Source organism: Prunus persica, chromosome G6 (genome assembly GCF_000346465.2).
Source record: "Prunus persica cultivar Lovell chromosome G6, Prunus_persica_NCBIv2, whole genome shotgun sequence".
NCBI lineage: Eukaryota > Viridiplantae > Streptophyta > Magnoliopsida > Rosales > Rosaceae > Prunus > Prunus persica.
In genome coordinates, this window is record NC_034014.1 from 24,294,645 (window position 1) to 24,317,670 (window position 23,026).

The 23,026-nt window shown below is 38.9% G+C and overlaps 3 protein-coding genes across 3 annotated transcripts; 1 reads left to right on the forward strand and 2 right to left on the reverse strand.

Annotated features, from left to right (window-relative positions):
* LOC18772598 (ABC transporter G family member 20) lies at positions 66–3,510 on the reverse strand. Its single transcript, XM_007207996.2, has 2 exons — positions 2,310–3,510; positions 66–1,367 (listed from the first exon to the last, which is right to left on the reverse strand). Exons 1-2 carry the CDS (start codon positions 3,337–3,339, stop codon positions 220–222), a joined length of 2,178 nt encoding a protein of 725 aa, XP_007208058.1. The 5' UTR covers positions 3,340–3,510; the 3' UTR covers positions 66–219.
* LOC18774944 (calcium-transporting ATPase 1, endoplasmic reticulum-type) lies at positions 5,389–11,526 on the reverse strand. The gene is made up of 9 exons (XM_007208361.2): positions 11,290–11,526; positions 9,594–11,015; positions 9,388–9,457; positions 9,165–9,286; positions 8,077–8,358; positions 7,598–7,975; positions 6,997–7,106; positions 6,387–6,615; positions 5,389–6,271 (listed from the first exon to the last, which is right to left on the reverse strand). The coding sequence occupies exons 2-9, from the start codon at positions 11,007–11,009 to the stop codon at positions 5,693–5,695; spliced, it is 3,186 nt and encodes a 1,061-aa protein (XP_007208423.1). The 5' UTR covers positions 11,010–11,015; positions 11,290–11,526; the 3' UTR covers positions 5,389–5,692.
* LOC18775302 lies at positions 21,198–21,994 on the forward strand. The gene has a single exon (XM_007206513.2). The coding sequence runs from the start codon at positions 21,390–21,392 to the stop codon at positions 21,825–21,827; it is 438 nt and encodes a 145-aa protein (XP_007206575.1). The 5' UTR covers positions 21,198–21,389; the 3' UTR covers positions 21,828–21,994.

The window sequence follows — 23,026 nt, forward strand, 5'->3', positions numbered from 1 at the left end:
GCTGTTTCAATTTTTTCTTTTATTTTGGACACGTGACAACCTCTAATTAATTATGATCCAGGACGTTCGAAGTGAAAATCTCTCATAAGCAATGTGTTGCATATATTACAAAACTACATGGTAATAACTTAAAATTATACACTGAAAATCAATAAAGAAAATAATAATCAGACAGATTATATGACTGTGAGTCTGTGACACCCCTCACCTCACAAATTACTACCTCCTCTTGTTCTTGCTGCCCAACAACAAAGTAAAATAAAACAGAAACCTAAAGAAGAACCCCCAGGCAACGGTGATCCACAAGCAACTCCATTTACTGAGGTCAGTGATCCCCTGCTGCTTCAGTATATCTGTTCCCGTGGTCACGCACGTGGAGCCGGTGATGTTGACGCCCAAAGTGGTGCTCATGCTCTTGAGCAGCTCCAACTTCACTGCCACGGGGACGGTTCCTAGTGGTGTGCTGTCAAACATCTGGGTCCCTCTCACAAAGCACTTGGTGGGGTCATCAAACTCATTTTGCAAGACACCTTCATATGGGTACTTCACTAGGGAAATGTAGTGGAACCAAATCCAATACAGTGGGATTCTATCTCTACTTATGAAGAACCCACTAAAGAGAAGGAAGTAGGCCAAAATGGCTACCACAACTGTGTAGCCCAACATGACATGGGTCACAATGCCCGAAAGGAATGTGACGAAAGAACTCCCGGCCCAAAACGCAGCGCAAATAGTGAAGAAGAAGAAAAGGAAGCCATGAACACCGCCCGCTAGACCCACGGCCCAAAAGGTCGTGGCGGCGAAGGCTAAGGAGAGGAAGATTAGGGAGGGAATGGAGATTAGAGAGTGAGCAAGAACGTAAGAGGACCGGCGGTAGGCGTTGTAGGCGGTTTCTCTCATGAAAATGTAGCGTTCTTGGAGGAAAATTGGGATGGCCTCGGCGCACGTGTAGAATGTGGTGGACATGGCAAAGGCGAAAAAGCCCAACCGCTCTTGGACACCTTTTGGAGAGTTATCAAGTTTCCAAAACATAGTGGCTAAAATAAGCCCGGTCACTAGGACTGCACCTAGGCGAATGCCAAAGAGCTCCGGCATTCGTCTTGAGTTTGTGAAGGAGCGTTTGGAGATGACTGCTATTTCAATCCAACATGGGTTGGCAAATGTGGGGACTGAGGAGGAGAGGCTTGGGTCATTTGGTGCACCGGAGACTAGTTTGCCTCTTGAAATGCTTGCACTTATTGCATCCTTGAGGGAAAGCTTTGGCCTGGTGATGGAGTTGATCAAGTTGTTTGGATCTGCCTCTTGTCTTTGTTGATTTTTGTTGAGCTGCCAGGACGCGTTGAATTCCACCAAGCTCTTTGTTCCGCCTGTTGAAACATCCAATTTTAAAAATAGTGATGAGCACCATATCATCACTAAATTTATGTACAAAATGATCATGTGACATGTCACAGTGTTTAGTTTGATTCAAATTAATGTCCATTTTATACATTGTTTATTTATAGTCGAAAAAATACGATTGGCCCATGTATTCAATTAGCAAAATTTGGTGAACAAATTTAACGTAGATTTGCTATGTTTCTTCTGGCCATCACCAATCATTTTATTGGATAACTTAGGTGTCTTTATATGTTAAACTTTTCTTAATTCAATTAGAAACTTTTCTTAATGCATCATAAATTAAAGACTCATAGTCCTAGTTTTGGTTGCAGCAAAATTCAAAGTCAATAGTAATTAGACCAAAATGCGTTGCATTTTAATTCTCTAATTAGTTTAAGGTTGGTTTGCCAATGGAAGAGTGATGGTGACCTGTGTCTCCTATAATCTATTTTCTACACGCTTCCATTTCTTCACGAAAACCCCATTCTACAAAATGGCATGATGTATTTTGTGCAACTTTTCTAGCTAATTAGTGTTTGTTTAACTCACCTTTTCTTTTTATAATCAGTAACAAAATATATCTCTACATATCCCCCTGTAATAGGCGAGGGTGTTATATGATATCTCTTCATGTCACCTATCAGAGAAAGAGAGAATACATATCGAGGCAATAAAACGAGGATAGGGAAGTATTTCTCTGCTGCTATAGACTGGTTGTATGGGATAATGGGAGTTCATATCTACTGTGGACTAACTGTATGCCATGGTTTGTTTTTGTAGGCAAGAAATATACTAATGGAAAAAAGTAATCTATGGGTAATTCAATTTATGTCCATTCTAAACATTAATTATTTCGATTAGATAAAATACTACTCGTGTGTGTTATCATGTTATCTAGTGAACAAAATTAGCGAAGTTGAAATAGTGACCTGGGGTTTCCTCCAATTCTCGAATGAGGTCGAGAGCAAACTCAGTTCGGTTCTCAGTTTCGGGAATCGGATGTCCAAACTCCCTGAAAAACACAGGAAGATTAGCCGGCGAGCCACCATACACAGTCTGTCCATGAGAAAGAAATATCAAACGATCCAACAAGCTCAAAATCCTGTAACTGGGTTGGTGAATGGACATGACCACAATGCTCCCACTCTGAGCTATTCTCTGCAAAACCTTCACCACCATGAAAGCACTCGTCGAGTCAAGCCCTGAAGTTGGTTCATCAAGAAACAGAACAATGGGGTCGTGAATTATGTCAATTCCAATAGAAACTCTCCTTCTTTCGCCTCCAGAGACGCCTCTGTGGCCCTCATCGCCGATCACAGTAGTGGCAGCGTTTCGAAGGCCTAGTTGGTCGATCAGAGCCTGAACCCTAGCTTTCTTCTTGGACTTTGATAAGCTGCGAGGAAGCCTAAATTCAGCTGAGAACATAAGAGTCTCTTCAACTGTAAGCATTGGGAACAAAAGATCGTCTTGCATGACATAAGCTGATATCACTTTCAAGAGCCTTGAGTCTAAGGCCTCTCCGTTTAATGTGATCGAGCCTTTCAAGCTGTCCTTGGAGATTCGATCGGCTAAAGCATCGATCAGCGTTGATTTTCCGGACCCGCTTGCCCCTAGAACCGCCATGAGCTCGCCTTCCCTAGCCTCCCCAGAGATGCCATTTAGTAAAACTTTGGTGTTGGCGTTGCTGCTTCCCAATTTGACCTCTGCCGTAGTGGAGTTAGCACCGAAACACGAGGGTATTAAGTTCACCTTGCGTCGGACTTTGACGCTATATGTAAGATTGGTGAATGAGAGGACAAAAGGGTGGGAGGAGGGAGGGACAGAGCTGCAAGGAAAGCCTAAATCAAGAATATGATGATCATGATCAGGGCTTTGTGCATCTCCAACTGACTTGAGAAGCTCCCCAAGTGTAGGGTTTACGCCACGGCGGATTCTAGGGCTAAACTCCTTGAGCTCCATTTTGGGTAGGTCTGCTAACTAGTTAGAGAACACTTTGAGGCAAAGATTTATAGAAGGTGGCATTTTGATGGTCATTGTGTTTGGTGGATTTAAGTGTCCAACCGTTGCTTGCGTGAATGCTTGCTTTAGTTGGTCAGAAGAGAAGAGGAGAGAGAGGAGAGTTGTGCTTTATACAGCTTTCTTTCTAGCTCCACACTTCTTACCAAGTCCAAGGGGGCTTTCGGAACTATATGTAACTATTGCATTTCCACAGTTTTGGTGCTAAAATGCCAACTACCACCCCAAGATTTTATGTACTTTCTTAAACCTCATAAATAAAACTAGATTTTGATGGATAGATAATTATGAAAATGAACATTCGGACATTAAAATTGAGTTTTCAAGTATTCACTATACTAAATGCTTCAAAAGTATCAACCAAGCTAAATATATATATAACTACGGAATTTGGAATTTTCATGGCAACTGAAGAGTTGCATACGATAGCATCATTATCAAGGGTCTGTTTGAAAGCACTTCTCTGTATGAAATATTTTTGCATAGTATTGTTTTTACTAGTAAGACTTTTGTTTGAAGCACGTGAAAGGTTTTTATTGAAACTCAAGTGCTCACATACTCATTGTGCAAATGTTTCTCAAGGAGGCACTATAAATGCTTTTTTAGAAATTGAATTTCAGTCAATCGTTATAACAAAAAAAAAAAAACATTTTTGGTATGTAAAAGAGGGTTTTCAGTACCACCAAAGGCAAAATCCCAAGCAGGCAGAAACATTTTTCTAGATTCTTATTACTCCAAGTATATTGTTACGTGGTGGTTTTAATTATAATCATCCTATTTCTAGTCAGCTGGGTAGATCCGGAACATACAAAATTTTATACACCAGTGCTCGACAAAATTGCTAGGTTGTCCAAATCGAAAGAAAACCTAAAATTCTTTCCTTTGTTTCTTCTGGCCATCACCGAACTCATTTTATTGGACAACGTAGGTTTCTTTTTGCTCACTTGAATTAAAAAGTTGAAAAGGGACAGTTCATTGGATGGAAGCATCCAAAGAAAAAAAGGGTTTTCAAAAGAGGAGAGATTGTACATGCAATGCAATATGCATCAGAGTCCTGGTTGGTTGCAGCGAAACTCAAACTCAATGGTAATTGGACCAAAATGCGTGGCATTTTAATTCTCTATTAGTTTATTTATTTTATAGGGTTGGTTTGTCATGGAAGAGTGATGAGCTGTGCCTTTTTCTAATTATAATCTATTTTTTCTACACGCCTTCATTTCTTCACGAAAACCACATTTCTACGCATGACAATATGTATTTTGTGCAACTTTCCTGGCTAATTACTTGCTTGTTTAACTTGACCTTTTCTTTTGTATATTTAGTAAAAAAATATCTCTCTGCATGTAACATATCTTATCTGCTTATGTTAGGTGAGGGTGTTACATCTGCTCTAGACTGGCTGTGTGGGATAAATGGGTGTTCATCTACTGTGGACTGACTGTGTGGTATGGTTGGTTGTTGTGGGCAAGAAATATAGCAATGGGGAAAAGTAAACTTCGGGTTATTGACCATTTGAGTGAAATTGCTATATATACTTGAAAAATGGCACATAAAAGAGAATGAGGACGACAGTCGAACTCTAACCGTGACTTAATGGTTCAACATCTTCGACGAAATTAATCATAGATGAAGAAAATATCCCCCGATGACTTCTCGTTTTTGGGTTTCTGACGATCCCTTTTCCCTTGGATAATCTCTTTTTCTATCAAAATAATCTACAATCTTTCCAGAAGCTTGACCCTTCTATCTGCTGATATATAATATAGGTGTCTTTTATTGTAGGCAAGAAAATATATACATGCCAAATAGAAGAAAGCAAGCTTTTTGTTTTATCATGGTCAACCATATGGGTGTGGAGCAGTTGCGAGGAATATTGATCACACTACTGTCGTGTCATTTGCTTTCTTAGGAATCAGAATTTGATACTTGTGAGTCTTTCATCGTCCTTTTCTTGACGACAAGAGGGAAAAAATTTCCAGTTGGAAAGTGAGATGGGCAAAATATGATAACTTGCATAATGCTTCTATTGCGTTCTCTAATAAAATGGGGAAAAAGTTAACCAGTTTTTACAACAACAAAAAACCTAGAAAAGAATTATTTAAAGGGTACGGGCAAATCAAGATATTGTTGTGACCAATTGTTCTTCAACAGCCAGACCATCCCTTAAATAAAACGGGAAGAGGTCCAGATGAGACCCCCCCTGATAGAAACTTGCTGTGTCAGAGAGACCCCCATTTCCACGGAATACCAACACCCCTTGGACCAACAATCTCTATTGTAAAATTTGGAACTTGTCTCACTCTGTCTTGGGCTTTTCTCTCCTCTTGGTTACTTGAGACCTGCTGGTCCATCTCCCGACCAACTTGAGGATCTCATCGACGAGAATCACCGGTAATGCCACAGCCAAAACCAAGAGCCACTCATTCAAGCTCAAGGGCACAATGCCGAATACTTGAGCTAAGAATGGCACGTAGAGGATCAAGAAGTGCAGGCCGAATGAAACAGACATGGCCACAAGGAGCCAGGGGTTCACCCATGGGGGCATCGACAACAGGCTTCCGTCCTCCGAAAGGGCATTGAGGGAGTTAAACATTTCGATGGCGACCAACACGGAGAGGGAGAGTGTCATAGCTTTCACTTTTCCATGATGGAAATAATCACATGGGTCATTCTCGAAGGAGATAACCTGAGTTCCAGCTGTGAAGGGTGAAGCAGTAAAGTTCGTCCAAGATGAGCACTGTCCCCAGTTGGCCAGTTGGGAGTAAGTCACAAGAGAATGGCCATCCCCACTGAGGTCGATACCCAAGAAGGAACCATGTGTATACCAAATAATGAATACACCCACGGTTACAACACCAACATACATCCCAATTACCTATCCAGCCAAAGATTCAAGCGAGAAGATTAGAGAGAATGTTCTCAGGTGAAGTCATACAAACTGTGACATCAAAATGCAACAAATCGGAAGAAAGAAAAAAATGAAAAGTTACCAAATAGCGGAATAATATCCAAGCGCTGATAAGTGAATCATCACTTCTACGTGGGGGCTTCTTCATTATATCTTTGTCTGGAGGATTAAATCCTAATGCTGTTGCAGGCGGTCCATCAGTAACAAGATTCACCCACAAAAGCTGGACAGGTATGAGGCCTTCAGGAATGCCTAATGCTGCTGTTAAGAATATGGAGGCAACCTCACCAATGTTCGATGAGATCATGTACCTGAAACAGGGTTTAAAACTTTAAATCAGGGAAACATACACGTCCAGGCATCTAACAAAGAGGAAACCTAAGTGAATTAACAAAATTTCCAGGGTTAAATGTCAATATCAGAAAGTATCAAGATCTGTGGTCACTTCACCAGGCAGGGTATAGACAACTGGAAATCATCAGTGACACCATGCAATATGAATTTCTTTCTTATTCATTTGTTTATAATACCATGGTTTTGTCTTTTATCAAAACCTTTTTATATTATCATTCAGGAGCATTTTATATGTATGGCAGTAAAAAAAATGGTGGACGAATTTTCAGAGGAAAAGAAAAACCATTGTTTTAGTCACCCCTCTCTAAAACGTTAAAAAACACAGATAACAAACGAACCTGATAAAAGCTTTCATATTGTTGTAGATAGATCTGCCTTCACCAACAGCAGCAACAATTGTGCTAAAATTATCATCGGCCAGAACCATGTCAGAAGCTTCCTTTGCAACCTGTCAAGGAGAAGAGATTGGAAAGTTTATGGTATGAAAGCGGTGAGACTGTCTAGAAGGAAATAAAGAGTTAGTAAATTAAGCAAAAAAATTAATGAGCAATTAACATTTAAAAGACATCATTAACAATATATCTATGGTTCCTTATCCTTAGCCCTAATACTCATAGGTTGGTAACAGCGGTGCTGTTTCACAGAGCATTCCATTTACATCTCTAAAAATGAAATCTCAAACAAGAAAATACTATATGCCACTTATCAATTTGCTTTGATGCATGTAATTACTAAACTCACCATAAATTGAAGATTTAATTCAAGCACTTACCCTGTTAATATATCAAGTTAACTCTCCTAGTGTAATTAAGTGCCTCCTAAAAAAAAAAAGCAGTGAAATTCCATTCCAGTATTCCAACACAATACTACATGACAGGTATCCTGAAACGTATATACGATGATTATGACTGAACAAGAGAAAACAACTAAATAAATTACCTCAGTTCCAGAAATGCCCATTGCAATCCCAATATCAGCAAGTTTCAAGGCAGGTGCATCATTCACTCCATCACCAGTCATGGCAACCACCTCACCATCCTCTTTGAGCAACCTAACAATCTCTTGTTTGTGCTTTGGTTCAGCCCTTGAAAACAGAAGCCCCCCACTTTGTCTCAGATAGGCTTTCCGATCAGGCAGACACATAAACTCTCTTCCTGTAATGCTTCTTGGGTTAATGTCTTCATCATCATCAAACACGCCTATTTCACGGCATATTGCTTCTGCTGTGTTCTTGTTATCTCCAGTAATCACCATAACACGGATTCCAGCTGCTCGGCAGTCTTCAATCGCATCGAAAACCTCCTCTCTTGGGGGATCCTTCAAAAATTTATGCAACAATCAGAGTTAGGTCAAAAAATTATAAAACAATGATGAAATGAATAGGTACAAAAATGCAGAGAGGCCATATGACAACTCACCCACAGTCCAACCAGGCCAACAAAAACAAGGTTGCTCTCAATTGATGAATAGGTGGATGGATCAAGTAAAAGTCTATGAGCTGGATGATCTTCATCACCGTCATAGGATTCAAAGTCAGTGAGCTCATCTTTAAAAGCAAAACCCAGACAGCGTAATGCACTAGTTGACATCTCATTAAGAGCTTTTACAATATTGTTCTTTGAGTTCTCATCCAGTGGTACAACAGTACCGTCAAGCAACTGAACCTTAGTGCTTCTCTCCAACACATTTTCTACAGCACCCTGCAATAATGCAGCACCCCATTTTAGAAGTCCACAACATTTCCTTAAGATACATATTTTCAAACGGAGCTAGTATGAGTCTCAACTTATCTTTTCCGTTGCCAACAGTGAAACAAGCAGCATAATGTTGCAAAAAAGTAAGGAAACACAGATTGAAAAACAGACAAGGCCCTTTCTATCCATCATGCTTTTTATTTCTAACTGAGATGTGAAGTTTCAAATTAATTGCAGACATTATAACCTAATTGAAAGGGTAAATCTAGTTTATTCTAAAAAGGCAAATACAACTACAAAATTCAGTTCTAAACAGGGATCAAAGATATTCGGATACTTCCAAACAGAAAGCCTCGCCAAGTCTCACAAGATCACCACTTTAGTGAAAAAGAAAAATCAGGACAACATAACATAATTTTCCCCCTACCATTCTCTGACGGAAAATAAAAACTCCTTAACAATATTTCATATATATTCCTAAAAATCTGACGCTGTCCTCATGAATCCTACCATGCACCCTTTCGACATACTTAGGACAACATAACATAATTTTCCCCCTACCATTCTCTGACGGAAAATAAAAACTCCTTAACAATATTTCACATATATTCCTAAAAATCTGACGCTGTCCTCATGACTCCTACCATGCACCCTTTCAACATACTTCACGAAAGGACACTACAAAGTTTCCCAGTTTGTAATTGAAATTTGAAAATTAGAACATGACACAACTTTGCATGATAGAATTATTAGAATATATGAATATAGCAAGTTCATAAAGTTGTTATTAAAATTGAACTACGATTGCAAACCTTCACTAGCAATGACTTTTTCTGTGAACGGGAGTTGACAATGACACCCATGGATTTCCTATCACGATCAAACTCAAGGGTTGCAACTCGGCTTTCAAATTCATTCCACTTCTGGCAACAACCTTGAGAAGAGATATAACCATACCAGAGCATGTAAATTTACAGATTTAAAATTATAACAAAATAGAGAAAGGAGGCTTTTCATGTCCGGAGTGTGACTTACGTAGCAATTCGCTTTCACTTGATTCTGCACCCAGAGACCCTTCAGGAAGGCCCATCTTCTCAACTAAAACCTGAAATGTCAAAAGGACAGACTCAAGCAAGGAAATACTATATATGATGTTTAATCAGGTAATTGATCAATTTCAAAATATGAAAAACCTATAAAAGTCAAAAGAATAAACCTACAGCGTAAGGGTCTAATCTAACCTTTAAAGCTGCCTCAGTAGGCATTCCATGGGCAACATACTTCTGTTCTGCATGAGTAACGCCAGCATCATTGCAGACAGCAGCTATCTTTGCAATCATTTGAAGATTAGCATCCATACGACCAGTTGGCCAGTCATGAATTTTACCATCCAATGGATTGTATGTAGTCCCATCCACCTTAAACTTGCGTAGTATAGTAGGTTTAGGACCCAAAGCCACAAGTTTTGCCACTGCCATCTGGTTTGTAGTCAAGGTCCCCGTTTTATCAGAACAAATCACAGTCGTACAACCCAGAGTTTCAACACTCGGCAACTTTCGAACCAAGGCATTCTTCTGAGCCATTTTGCGGGTACCAAGCGCCAAGCAGGTTGTGATGACTGCGGGCAAACCTTCAGGAATGGCAGCCACAGCCAATGCAACTGCAATCTCAAAGTAATACGTGCACTTTTCAAACGAAAACTTGAAATTCGCCGGCCAGCCATTGACATATTCCCAAGTGAGGAAGTACTTGACATTAATGAGCCATACTAATGCACAAATCACTCCAATTATCATCGTAAGCATCTCTCCAAACTCATTGAGCTTCTTCTTCAATGGTGTATCTTCCTCGCTCTGCGACGCAGCATGGATTTGCGAATGAACCTTCCCAATCTCAGTCAACATCCCTGTCTGCGCAACCAAGCAAATGCAATGCCCATTCACAATAGTTGTCCCCGCAAAAACCATACTCTTCTTCCCTTGAATATCCACGTCCTCAGAAACCGGCTTGTTAGTCTTATTCACCGCCTCACTCTCTCCAGTCAATGAACCCTGCTCGACCCTCAAAGTCGAGCTAATCAATTCCACAACACGCATATCAGCAGGCACCTTATCCCCAACTTTAAGCTCCACAATGTCGCCGGGGACGAGCTCCTTGGCCGCCAAACTGGGAACCTTACTCCCATTTCGAATCACAGACGCATGCTCGGACTGAATCTCTTTCAGCGCCTCCAACGCCTTCTCGGCATTGCTCTCCTGCCAAACCCCAACTATGGCGTTCACAATCAGGATCAAGAAGATCACCAACGGCTCCACAAACGCCGTGATCTCCTTCTCGCCGCCTTCTTCCCCGTCCAGCCAAGCCAGAACAAAGGAAATGACGGCCGCAGCGAGCAGAATTCGAACCAGAGTGTCGTTGAACTGCTCCAGAACCAGACTCCAAATCGACTGGCCCTCGTGCTTCTCCAACTCATTCCATCCATACTTCTCGCGCCGCTTCTCGACGTCTGCGGAACTCAACCCTAATTTCCTGTCAACGCCGAAGTGCTTCTCGCACTCCTGAATCTCTTTTGCCCACGCAGGGAAGACATCGCCGTCGGACGGCCTAGGGTTTTTGTCCTCTTTCTGTTTACCGAAATCTTGCCCTCCCTTCCCCATTTAGATCTACCACAATCAACACAGAGACAAACAATTCTTTTCAGATCAACTAATCCAAAGCAATTGTTTTTCCAATAAACCCTCAATACTGAGAAACGAATCTTTTTTTTTTATAAGAGAGAAACGAATCTTTAGAAAACGGAAACTCCAAACGGAATGGAAAAATTCAATTGCAATGAACAAAAATATAACAGTTGAGAAAAATACAACGAATTGGACTGTTTAGGGCTTTGACTCTTCAAATTAACCAAGTTTTTTTCCACAGGGGTCCAGTTCGTACCTCAGTCAGGATTTGCTGTTTTGTTTCTCAGGAAAATGAAACGTTAGCCTTTAAGAGAGCAAATGGGAAAGACGACCCAAAGCTTCAGATCAAAAGCATCGGCTGCCGTGCCTCTCCCACTACCACTACGCTTTCTGCTTTCCACGCACACTGTCTCTCTCTCTCTCTCCTCGCTCTCTCTCTCAGAATTTTATTATAAGAGACAATGGGTAATTAATCAGGATCAGAATTAGGCTAATGTTCTGCGAAACATCCCAGGGTGATTAACTTAACGACGCAATGCTTGGCCTTGACGTGGTCGAAAGCGACAGCTGGCGGTTTGTTGACGTGGCGGAATTCTAGTGGAGGAGTTTCGCTCATCTTGGTTCCTATTGGCTACATGCCCAATTCGTGCGGGGGTGATGTACTTCGTTGGCTTTTAATCTAAGATTCTCTGTTGGCACCCAACGATCCAAATTACCAGCTGCGGTCCATTTGATTTGAGCAATAATCCGGATACGGTCAATCTGGGACGTCAAATAACTTGTTCTGTTCTCATTGACCGTAGATCAAACACAATTAACCTTTCCAACACTATTTCATGCCTTATCTTTTATGTACCTAAAGTAAAGTAAAGTTTGAAAACTTGAAAGTGAAATATTCAAAATTCTCCGAATTATAATTAGTTAATGAAAATATATATCTATATATATAAAGTAAAAGGTAGAAAATGGTGAAACATTTAAAATATCAGAAAATGCCCTTGGTTAATGCAAACATTAAGAATTAAAATTATTAATTAAATGAGGATAATATGGTAAATTCACAATTTTTCATGTTAAAAAAATTAAAATTAAAAAAATTCAGATAATGGATCCTATTTTTATGGAACACAACTATCCATTATCTTTTTTAATTCTAAAATAAATTTAAATTTAAAAAAAAAAAACCTCTCGCAGGCGCAGAAGCGCGTGCAAAGAGGCTAGTAAAAAATAAAAGATAAAGAATGGTTAAATGTTTAAAACTTCTATTTTACAATTTCTCTAAACAAACTCACGGAGCTAGTTTTTTATTATTAAGAAAGTCAATAAATATTTGTAAATATCTCACCCGTTCCTTTCTTCATCCCAATATTCTATTGTCATCTTCTTTATTTATTTATATAAATACAAAAAATAAATTGCAAATTATATGTTCAATATTATTCATATGGTTATGTGGAGATTGATTAGGATTCTTGAAACTAATAAGAGTTCAAATCTAAAACGGCCATTCTACACCCTAAAAAATTGCTCACAATAAATATAAACTCTGTTTTTTTTCTTGTGGGATTTATGTCAAATTGGAATCCCATGGATATGTCTTTTGCCATGACTATGACTAACTTTGGACAGACCTTGACCGTGGAGTAGGAAATCATGCCTTTTGAAGGAATAAAGTACTGGGGAAACTTGAGCCAAAGGTAAAGCATTTCAGTGCGATACACATCGGTCTTTGAACGACGAAGCTTCCAGGAAGAACCACAAAAGGAGAACCGAGGATTTTGGTTTTAAATAATAAAAAGGTGGTTGTTGAAATATTTATATGCACTTTCTGAGTGCTCTACATTTGCATCATAAAACCTATTTCAATCAAGTACTTATTCGCTGCTACAAAATGATAGTATGTGACCAAGGAGACATATTAGGAAAATTATGAACCAAGTTTGCAAGCATCAACAATATAATTAGTTTCCTGAGCGGGTGCTCGGTCCTAGTGTATGTCCCCTTACACTCGAGTTCGGTTCTTTTTAATATACAATATCCAACTCTACAAGTGCAAAAACGGCATAGTATTCTGGAAATGGAAGTTTTTTGCTGCTGTGTACTGTGAGCACAGAAGAGTCTAGAATGGTGCAGTCAAAATCAATTTTGCATGTACTTTGCGTGAATCTATCTACTAGGAAGGTTCCAGTCTTTTGACTACTGGCTTTGAAAAGATTTGTTTCCCAAGCAAGATAATAAGTATATTTTTTAAGTTGTTTTTTCAACAATATTAACATATAAGTTTGATTACGACTAATTAACATAATTGAAGCGTTATGACTTTAGTTAAGTTTTATATTATTTATTTTCGTGCATATTATGTTATCAACTAGAGTAATCGTACCGTTTTGATTCATTGTGTAACAAATAACTTGTGCCCGTGAACCTCCAAGCTGTCCTCCTCACACAGCTGTGTCTTGGGTTTTGGTAACAGAAAACAAGATGACTGAACCAGTAAAATTTATATTGGAAATTTGTCTCTCTCCTACATAAACTTTCACCACATTTTCGTTTCCATATTAAATCCTGATTATTTTTTGCTCAGAAGTCAATTATATTCCATAAATAATGAGATTAAATTCATTGATTAAACCAAAGGGCAAGGTGCTTTGATAAAACCAGCCTCAAAGCTGCTGAGAAGGTACCTTCCTTTGTACCACTGATCTCTGTTTCTTAATTAATATTTAATTATTATAACTGAAAACTGATAGCGGAAGCAACCAAGAAGAACCACAGGATTAGTAAACACAAAAATAAAATAATAATAAAAAGTACGCTCGTGTCACTGCCGGTTGTTGTGTGAGGGTTTAGGTTTATTCCAAAGTCCCAAGCATATGCTTTTGTGGTGGGAGGAGGAGACCCAAGAAAAGAAATCACTGTGTCTTGGTGACTCATGACATATCTCTGGTTGGTAAATTTCTTTTATTTCCAGAGAGTCGATTGGGAGGGAGCACATCCCATTGAATAATTTGAGCAAGTTGAATTTCGAAAATAGTTGGCATTGAGGGAAGCAAGAAAGAATGGAAAGAAGAAATATAAAAAAACCCAGGAAAAAACCAAAAACCAATGACTTGGACGGAGCCCACAGCAAGTGTCAAGATTGTGAAAGACTCTGAAACGGAGAGGAGTTTAGTTGGTGCATTTGGGCAAAAACTGAACCTACCACTATAATGACGCATCAAATTTTCTTGATAGGTGCCTACCGTGTTTGGACAACGAGTTACAAGGTTGAATACCATCTACATCAAAGACTCAAAATCATTGATATACCCGGCGGCCAGATTTTCTTATTGACTTATTTTATATACATCAACAATTAATAACTTCTTATTGATTCAATTGAATGAACGCATGATTTAAATTCTAAATATAAATGAATATCGTCTGCATCTCTAAACTCTAAATCTAAAATTAACGACTGTGATTCTTATATATGATACTTACATGACACATTGATCCTAAAAAAAAACAAACAAACAAACCAAGGGAATCAGATGAAGGTGATCCCAAAACAAAATCTATGATAAAAAGATAAAAACCTCATTGTCTCATAAAATTGGATGTTACTGAGATGGAATCTGGTTTGGGGTACTAAAAGTTTAGGGCCCAGTGGAGTGTGGCCCCAGGTCCCCACTCAACCAGCATTGCTCTTGCCTTGTTGGAGGGGCATACTGTTGTTGCCACTTAGAACAGTGAATTATTTGTTGTCTTTTCGAATATCATATCCAATCAAGTAGTCAAAGATTTGACCTTTGGTAAATCATCTATTGGCTCTTTAAAAAAGTGCTTCTGTGATTAGAAGTTTAGATCTCTCTGGTGCTTGTACTACAAAATCATCCTAAAAATCAATGGCTTTTTTGTGGCCTGGCTGGCCTTCGTGGTTCAGTGTGTGACATTTTGCAGGCCTGGCCCTTTTTATTTATTTAGGAAACTGAGTGCTTCAGAGGTTTATAATCATGGGTTTTCAGTGAAAACTAGGAAATATACTAATGGGTCAGAATCTGGGCCGTACATGTGGACTCAGATAGTCAGTGAAAAGTCTGAACATGGGCCTGGAACCAGTCCTGGTTTTAGGGGGGCTTCCAAATGCATACAATAATTTCATTATTCCCATTTTATCCCTGGTTGTACTAATAAAAACATCTAAATTCTTGATTTATTTAAGGGTATACTAGTGATTTATTCTATAAACTTGTACTTAATTTTCGATTTGCCCCATATCATTTTTTTATATAAAGAAAATAAGGATATGAACTTTTTTTTCTCACCAATTTCTCCCTTACCGTCTAAATCCACAACATTTCATCTAATTTGCCGTTAAATATGAGGGCAAAGTGGTCATTTTATACTTTAAAAATAAATAAAAATAAAATAAAATAATTTGAAATTTAAAATAATTAAAAAATGATTAAAAAAAGATTTTATTTATATTAAAAATTTAAAAAAAAGAGTAGAGAAAATGTCATTCTCAGACTTCCTATTAGCCTATGAATTTCTTCTTACCAACCTCACTTCCTATAAGCCTCATACCAACCCCTTTCTTCCCGAAAATCGAACACATCCCATACAACAACAACAAAACCTCCACCATATATTTGAACAAAGAAACCCATATGCACTTATTTGAACACAAAAAAAAAAAAAAAAAAAAACCCAGATCCATTTGATCAAAAATCGTACAAGGGGCAGAGGGCAGGGACGGACCCACAGTGGGGTCAATGGGGTCAAACGACCCTATGGACTCTATGAACGTAAGGTAGAAGGTCCCTTTGAACCTGTGTGTGACCCCATGAATGGCTGAAGGAGGAGATGCAAATCTGAGGAAGAAGAAGTTGAACAGGGGTTCCGTTTTTTTTTTTTAAAAAAAAAAAAGCTGACCAAAACGGCGTCGTTTTGAACCCAGCGAAATTTTTTTAAAAATGTGCTTGCACCAAAACGGCATCGTTTTGGACTAGCAACAACGAATTTTTTTTAAAAATACCTGGCCAAAACGACGTCGTTTTGGTCCAGGTCTTCGAAAAAAATTAGAACAGATTGTAGTTGAAACAGACCCTACTCTTCGACCAAACAGAACAGACCATTCTTAAAACTCCAAAACCCTCATTTTCTAAACCTAAATCCCCAATCTCCACCCACCCACGAACCTTTAACCCTTTCCCCACCAAGCTTTAATCTTTAAAAAAAAAAAAAATTAAACTTTTACACTATGACCCTACGAGTTCATATTCCTAGGTCCGTCCCTGGCAGAGGGGTTGTGGCGAGGTGGGTGATTTTGTGGTGTTGGGAATGGACCTGGGGTTTGGGGGAAGAGAGAGAGTGTGTGATGGTTGTGGGGTGGTGGCTATGGGCGAGTGAGTTGTTAAGAGAGAGATGGAGATTGCGATGGATAAAGGGGTGGTCATGGGTTTGGGGTGTGTTGCAAAAGGGAAGGCAACGACAGTGGGAAGGGGGGATGGGTTGCGAATTAGTCTTTGGGGTGAGTTGCAGGTGGGGAAGGGGGTGAGTTGCAGTGCAGGTAGGAAATAGGTAGTCAGGTTGGGGAAGAAAAAGAGAGAGGGGAGGAGGGGGGGTTGTGTCTGTGCGTAGGATAGGTTTTTGTTTTGTTCCTTTTTCTTTAATTTTTAATGATTTAACTGAAAATTGGATGAAATGTTGATGATTTAGACATGAGGGGGAAATTGGCAGGAAAAAAAAATTTATATCCTTAATTTTCTAAAAAAAAAAATATATAAGGGGTCAATTAAAATCAAAATACAAGTTTAAGAAGCAAATCACTAATATACCCTTTATTTAAAAGCCCAACAAGGGAGGCAGATTTGGTGGACGCAAAAGCAAAATTAGAAATTGTGGGATCTTTTTCTAAGTGCTGGATTATACACTCTTCAAATTTTTTGTTGCATTTAGATATCTTTTTGATTTTGTTATCGAGATTATGAGAAAGATGTTGAAAGTAGGAAAAAAAAAATTCATATCTAAATTCTTAACACATATAGTTCGCATTAAAGGCCTATTTGAAAGAAGTGATCTGAATTTAGAGATTAAATTGTTACAATCCATATAAGTCAACAAATTTTGAATTAGAAGAAAATAAAGAATTGAATATCAAACACATTATAATAGAGTGCTACTAAACGAACCCTAAAATTAATTAATTCAGTAAGCCCTACTACCGAAGTATTTATTGAATTACTAATTTACCCTAATATAAAATGACCAAAAAAGATATATGGAATTGTAAAACAAATATAGTTTTAATAAGTACACCATACTCACCATATTCAACACTAATCAAACGTAAAGAAGTTTTCGTATTGCTTAGTGCCCACAACGAACAATGTAGTGAGTATTGGCAGAGGCGCAAGGAAAGACATCTCAATGTGCTATGTTGCTTCCCTGTCTAAATGCTCGAAAATGAATCTTGAAACCAAAGTGAGATGATATGATATTTACTGAGCTTCTACAAAATCGCTCTCATCAGTCCTCTCCTGGTTTTTTCTTTTGCTTCTCGTTCTCCATCTCTAAGTTTGGTGTTTGTAGAAACTACTGCTTAATTTGATTTTTAAAACTAATATTCAAAATTTCTAGCCAAATGCGCATTTGATTACCATGTTTCTACATCTTATTATCTTTCGTATTCTCTTTGAGTTGTTCTGTTCTGTTCAAATTATGTAGATTCACTTACACTCTTATTGAGCTCATGCAGGTCCATTAAGAAAATATAAGTACATTCAGAAAACACATGTACCTTCATATAATTTTTCCAAACTCAGGGATTTATGAGGTCAAGTCCTCAAATTTATTCTGGAAGATGGTGACATCCTTATAATGTCTGACTTACAGAAATAACAACATAAAATCCTAAAATGTAACTGCCCCTTTCCAAGTACAGAACAAATGGTATCATATATACCTGTTGGTAAAGCTCATCAACTCTAGTTGATAGACACCGTCTTCGCTTTAGTTTTCAAAGTATGAAGGTTGATCCCACAAGTTGGAGATCTCAATACTATCAACAGGCTTCACCATGTTTGACAGGACCCGATCCAAATTCCGCTTTGGAATCCGAGCCAGACCCTGTGCGTGTCCGACACCTGGCGAATGTCAGGCACAAATGACCTATTTGCCCTTCTACACAAAACATGATAAAATAACAATGTTGACTTCTACCGAAAAACCGGCAGAGTTTCCCTTGTAACCGGCTCAATACCAAAATATTTTCACCTGCCAAACAAGTATATATATATATATATATATATATATACAACCAATTGCCAGCATAGGTATATATACATTCCAACAGTTCAATTCTCAGTCTAGGGCAAAACATCAGAGTAACTACTAAGAATTTACAAAGGAGTGAATCCTTTTACAAAACAAAAATCCTACATCAAAAGAAAGGCGCGGAAAATGGAAAATGGCCCGGTGGTGGATTCCTGTGCATGTCTACTGCCTGGGGGCGCAAAACAACAAAAAGGGTGAATGGACCCAAAACAAAGTTTAGAAAATAACATATGAACATACTAACCCCACTGTAAAAACAGTTATACCAACTAGCTTATTTTTTTTATTTCTGAAATCAATGCATGTATATAACTATACATTTGAAAACAGTTTAAAACTATCACCTAGGTGTACCCTTATTTCCGTCAATTCCTTATATCCGTCAATTCCTTGCATCACCATGGGTGACACATACTCGCAGATCTCAGTGACACGAGGTCAGTCCGAGCCGCAACTCGCAGGATGCAAGGGGACCGTAGTTCACCTGATCCGCGTTACTCGCTCCACACGAGTTCAAGTGCTAAGGAACTCGTGGGGCAACTGTCAAGCATGCTGACTAAATCGAAGGCAACAAATATAATTTGAAGGCAACATTTAATATCTGGGTACAAGGTGGTTTAAGAAAATATAAAATTTCTGAAGAAAATCTGTTGAATAATTAACTTTCTGTAACCTTTAAAATCCTGCTGCTATTTATCTGACCATTAATTAGAATTTCTTTTCTTATATTCGTTAAAGGGTATTTCACTCGGCAGCATGCAAAATAAAATATTTAAAAGCATAAAACAGCTTATAACTGAAACTGAACTGCTTAAATTCATTTATTAAAACAAAGAGTCCACTCACTGATAGTCCGAGCTCGCTGGACCTCTTGAAGGTCCCTCCTGCGGGTCAACTGGTGCCCGGGTGCCTGATTCAATGACCATATTAATACAATATAGTATTATATTAAAAACCCTACCCCCGGCTCCTAAAAATACGTGCATCAATTTAAAGTTATCCATATACCCATAAAAGCTTTCCTTCCACGTGGGATAGTTTAGCGGTATCTTGGGACTCAAAAAGCGCTAAAGTCTCAAAAAGATCAATCCAGGACACACAGGTCCATGACCTCACAATATGATCCGGAAGCCGCTAGAAGGTCCAATATATCTAGGACACATGTCCCGAGGGTATTGGTGTCGATTGGACGGTCGGATTAACCACGATCGTGTAATCGCATAATTTCTAAACCCTAGCCCTAGGGTTCGCAATTTCCGAGTATCCGGGACTCCGATTCACAATCCGTCGAATCCTACACGTTTTTGAAATTATCTAGAGGAACATATCTAAAATTGATTACGATCCAAAGGCTCAACAGTATTGAACCCGATAATCGCACAATATGAAAAATTCGTTCGAGGCTCAAACGGTATCCAAATTGCGATTCGCGAATTCCTACGCGCTCGTGACAACCTAAGGATTGCATCAGGACATAGTGTCACTGCACCACCCTCGCCCACGCGCCGCCGCATGCGCCGGCAGTGCTGGGTGTCCAAAGCGATTACGCATCGCCGAAAAATCTCAAAACCACGTTTCCAAACTCCTACCCTAGGTATAACACCATATTTGGAACCACTTTTGTTCTTGGAACTACCCCAAAAACTGACCGGAAGTGACCGAACACGGAGGTCGAAAATCGACCGAATTCCAATTTGAAAACTGAGCTAGGTACGATCAAAATCGATGCAAACCTACCCAACCATCAGCTAGAGCATGGAAAATAGGTAGAAATCCATACATTACTCGACAAATTTGGAGGAGAATTAAAGTAGAACGAACGGTTTGAAGTTTTGACAAAATCGACGAAATTTTTGCAGTTTTCGGCGACTGGCGAGCTTCTCGCGGCGGGAGTGAGCTGAGGCGTGACGGCAGGGTCGGGCCGGTCAGGTTGGTGCCGGTATTGTGGCCTGTGGTGGCCGGAGCTGGTAGCGGCGCAACAAATTGGACGGAGGCGGGCACTCGCGACGGGGGAGAGAGAGAGAGAGAGAGAGAGAGAGAGAGAGAGAGAGAGTGAAGGTTTTAAAATCTGAGTTTTCAAATTACTATTTTGCCCCTCGTGATATTTTAATCGTATTTTCTTCGTTAAAGCTCCGATTCGAGTCCACTTCGTGTCTACGAACTCGTTTCGTCGTGCTCTACGTAACGGTGTATGTGGAATTGTCAAATTCCTTTTTGGTCAAAAAGTCAACTTTTCATTAATAAATTATTCCAAGGGCAAAATTGTCTTTCCACATAATAAATTACTCATTAAATATGAATTTTAGGTTTGGATCATTACAATGTTGATACTAAAACATAATCATTAGGGGCTGCCTTTAAGAATGGAATACCAATGCACAAACTCGCAAGAATGGAAATTAAAGATTTTGATGTGAACCTAAAATTTGAAAGATGGCACAAATTCATGTAAAAAAAGAAACCTAGTTTAGGATTGGTATTAGAGTGTATATTAGGGTGTACACGCGGTATTTTGGTAGTAAAATCAGATATACTTTATTAATTTTACATTTTAATTAAAATATTAAAGTGTACTTAAATCATAGGTGTACTCAATTAATTTTAAAATTCATTTAGCATCTAATATAATGTTTTAAAAATTTATTAACAAATTTAGACTTTAGGCCATCCAACGCATATGCCCAACAGCACAGCACAGCACACCAAATGACACAATACAAAGAAGCAGTCATTGCCAATTATGTCACATCATTCTATACACACTCATAATAACATGCCAAATACCCCACTACCTCAAATCAACAAACCCCTAATTACATTTCCAAATACCACAAATACCCTCTCTCTCTCTCTCTCTCTCTGCTCTGCTCTGTTTTTTTGTATATCTTTTCTTGCAATCTAAGTCTAGCCCTTATTATTTGGTCCAAACACAACCCAAATGATATAAAAACCCCCGGAACACATTTACATATACTCTTCTGCTGTGACCTGCAGAAGTATATATACATTACAGTTTGCACTGCAAAAAGAAAGAACATGACTTCAGTTTGCATATCAAACTGCGTCAACGACGCACGTGACCCGCGCGTGCCGATGCGAGCCACCTACGTGAACCTCTACAAGTGGCCCGAGTCAGACGCCGAGTTCGTGAGATCGGTGAGCTCCAAAGGGCGGCGATCAGGTGCGCAGCAACATGGGCACCCAAGAGTTGTGGACAGCATATCCTGCAGGCAAATGTACCTGAGGAGCTACACGTTCTCAAGGAAAGAGACGGTGCCTGAGAAAACCCAGAAATGCTTTGGCAGAGTCAAAGAGAAAATGGTTAACAATAAGAAGGGGAAGGCCAAAGGAGGGCGCAAGAGGAGTAACAAGTGTTTGGTTCTCAGGAAAGTGAAGGAACTGTCATCTGCTGCTCTGTTTAGAATTTTCCGGAGGTTCTTGTCTTGCTCTGCTAGTGTAGATGTTGTGAATTGAAGTTTCTTAATTTAGTTTTGTTAATTTATAATCCAGAGAGTATGGTTGTTTGTTTGTGCTTTTGTTTCTGTAATCTTGTGTTGGATATATAAATGCTGAAAAAGGGAAGGGCCCCCATATATATATTTGGTTCTGCAATTAATATTTCTGTATTTGTATGCCTTTGGTTTAGAAATTTGCATTTCTATCTCTCGGTACCTTAAAAAGAAAAACCCAGATGCCAGAAAGCAAGGGAAGTCCAGACATTTGATTATTTGGTTTCATATTCTTTGTTTGATTAAAGATTTGGCTTTTGGGTCATCTTGGGGTGTTAGTTCATGGTGTAATAGAATAAAAATAATGTAAACCAGTGACTCTAAAAGAGGTGTTTAGGTTGCTTGCTGCTAGCATATGGTAGGTAGCTTAGCTAACTTGCAGATATAAAACCTTGTATATATATGTATGACTGTTAAATCATGCGTCAAAATAGTAGAAAGTCCAGCTCTTTGACTGATGATACTTAGCCAGTTTATCAAACTTTGGTAAAGAATCGCTGAGCTGCACAGAATTTGAAAATTACTGCACAGAGAATGTTTCAAAGCTCAGTTGCATAAACAGAGGACTGAGTCAATGTTATATTTTTTTATTTTTCGGGTACTGAAAAGATTCGAGCTTTCAGTGACAGTAGTTTATATGAAGCCCTCAGTGTTGCAACCTGAAAAATATATATTAAAACAGAAGTTTTATGCTAAAAAATGGCTAGTTGGCTTTGGATTCTGTTGAGTTTAGGGAGCTATGAAAGACACTAGCTCTTTTGGGTCAAAGAATCTTTCTCTGTCTTATTGGGGAAAAGCCTATAGTTACGGTCAAATTTTCCCTGGATTCGGTGCCAACTGCAGACTAGAAAACAAGGCATTAAAATGACCAATTCAACATGGTGAAAAAACTGATTCGGTTCCCCTTCTGCTGTGATCCAAAAATTACCTAATGAGGACACTCCTATGGTGATTCTTTTGACACTATCAGAATCTCATTTTGAAAAATTGATCTGATGAAGACATTTCTCAGTGCTTTAATTACAGTTTTTAGTGTATACGTTACTTCAAACGAGCAGAACTTGCATGTAACGGGGATAATATTATTTTGCTATCCTCATTCAATCATGTGAAAAAATTATTATGAATGTTGAACGTGATTGATTAGGGAGTGATATACAAGTT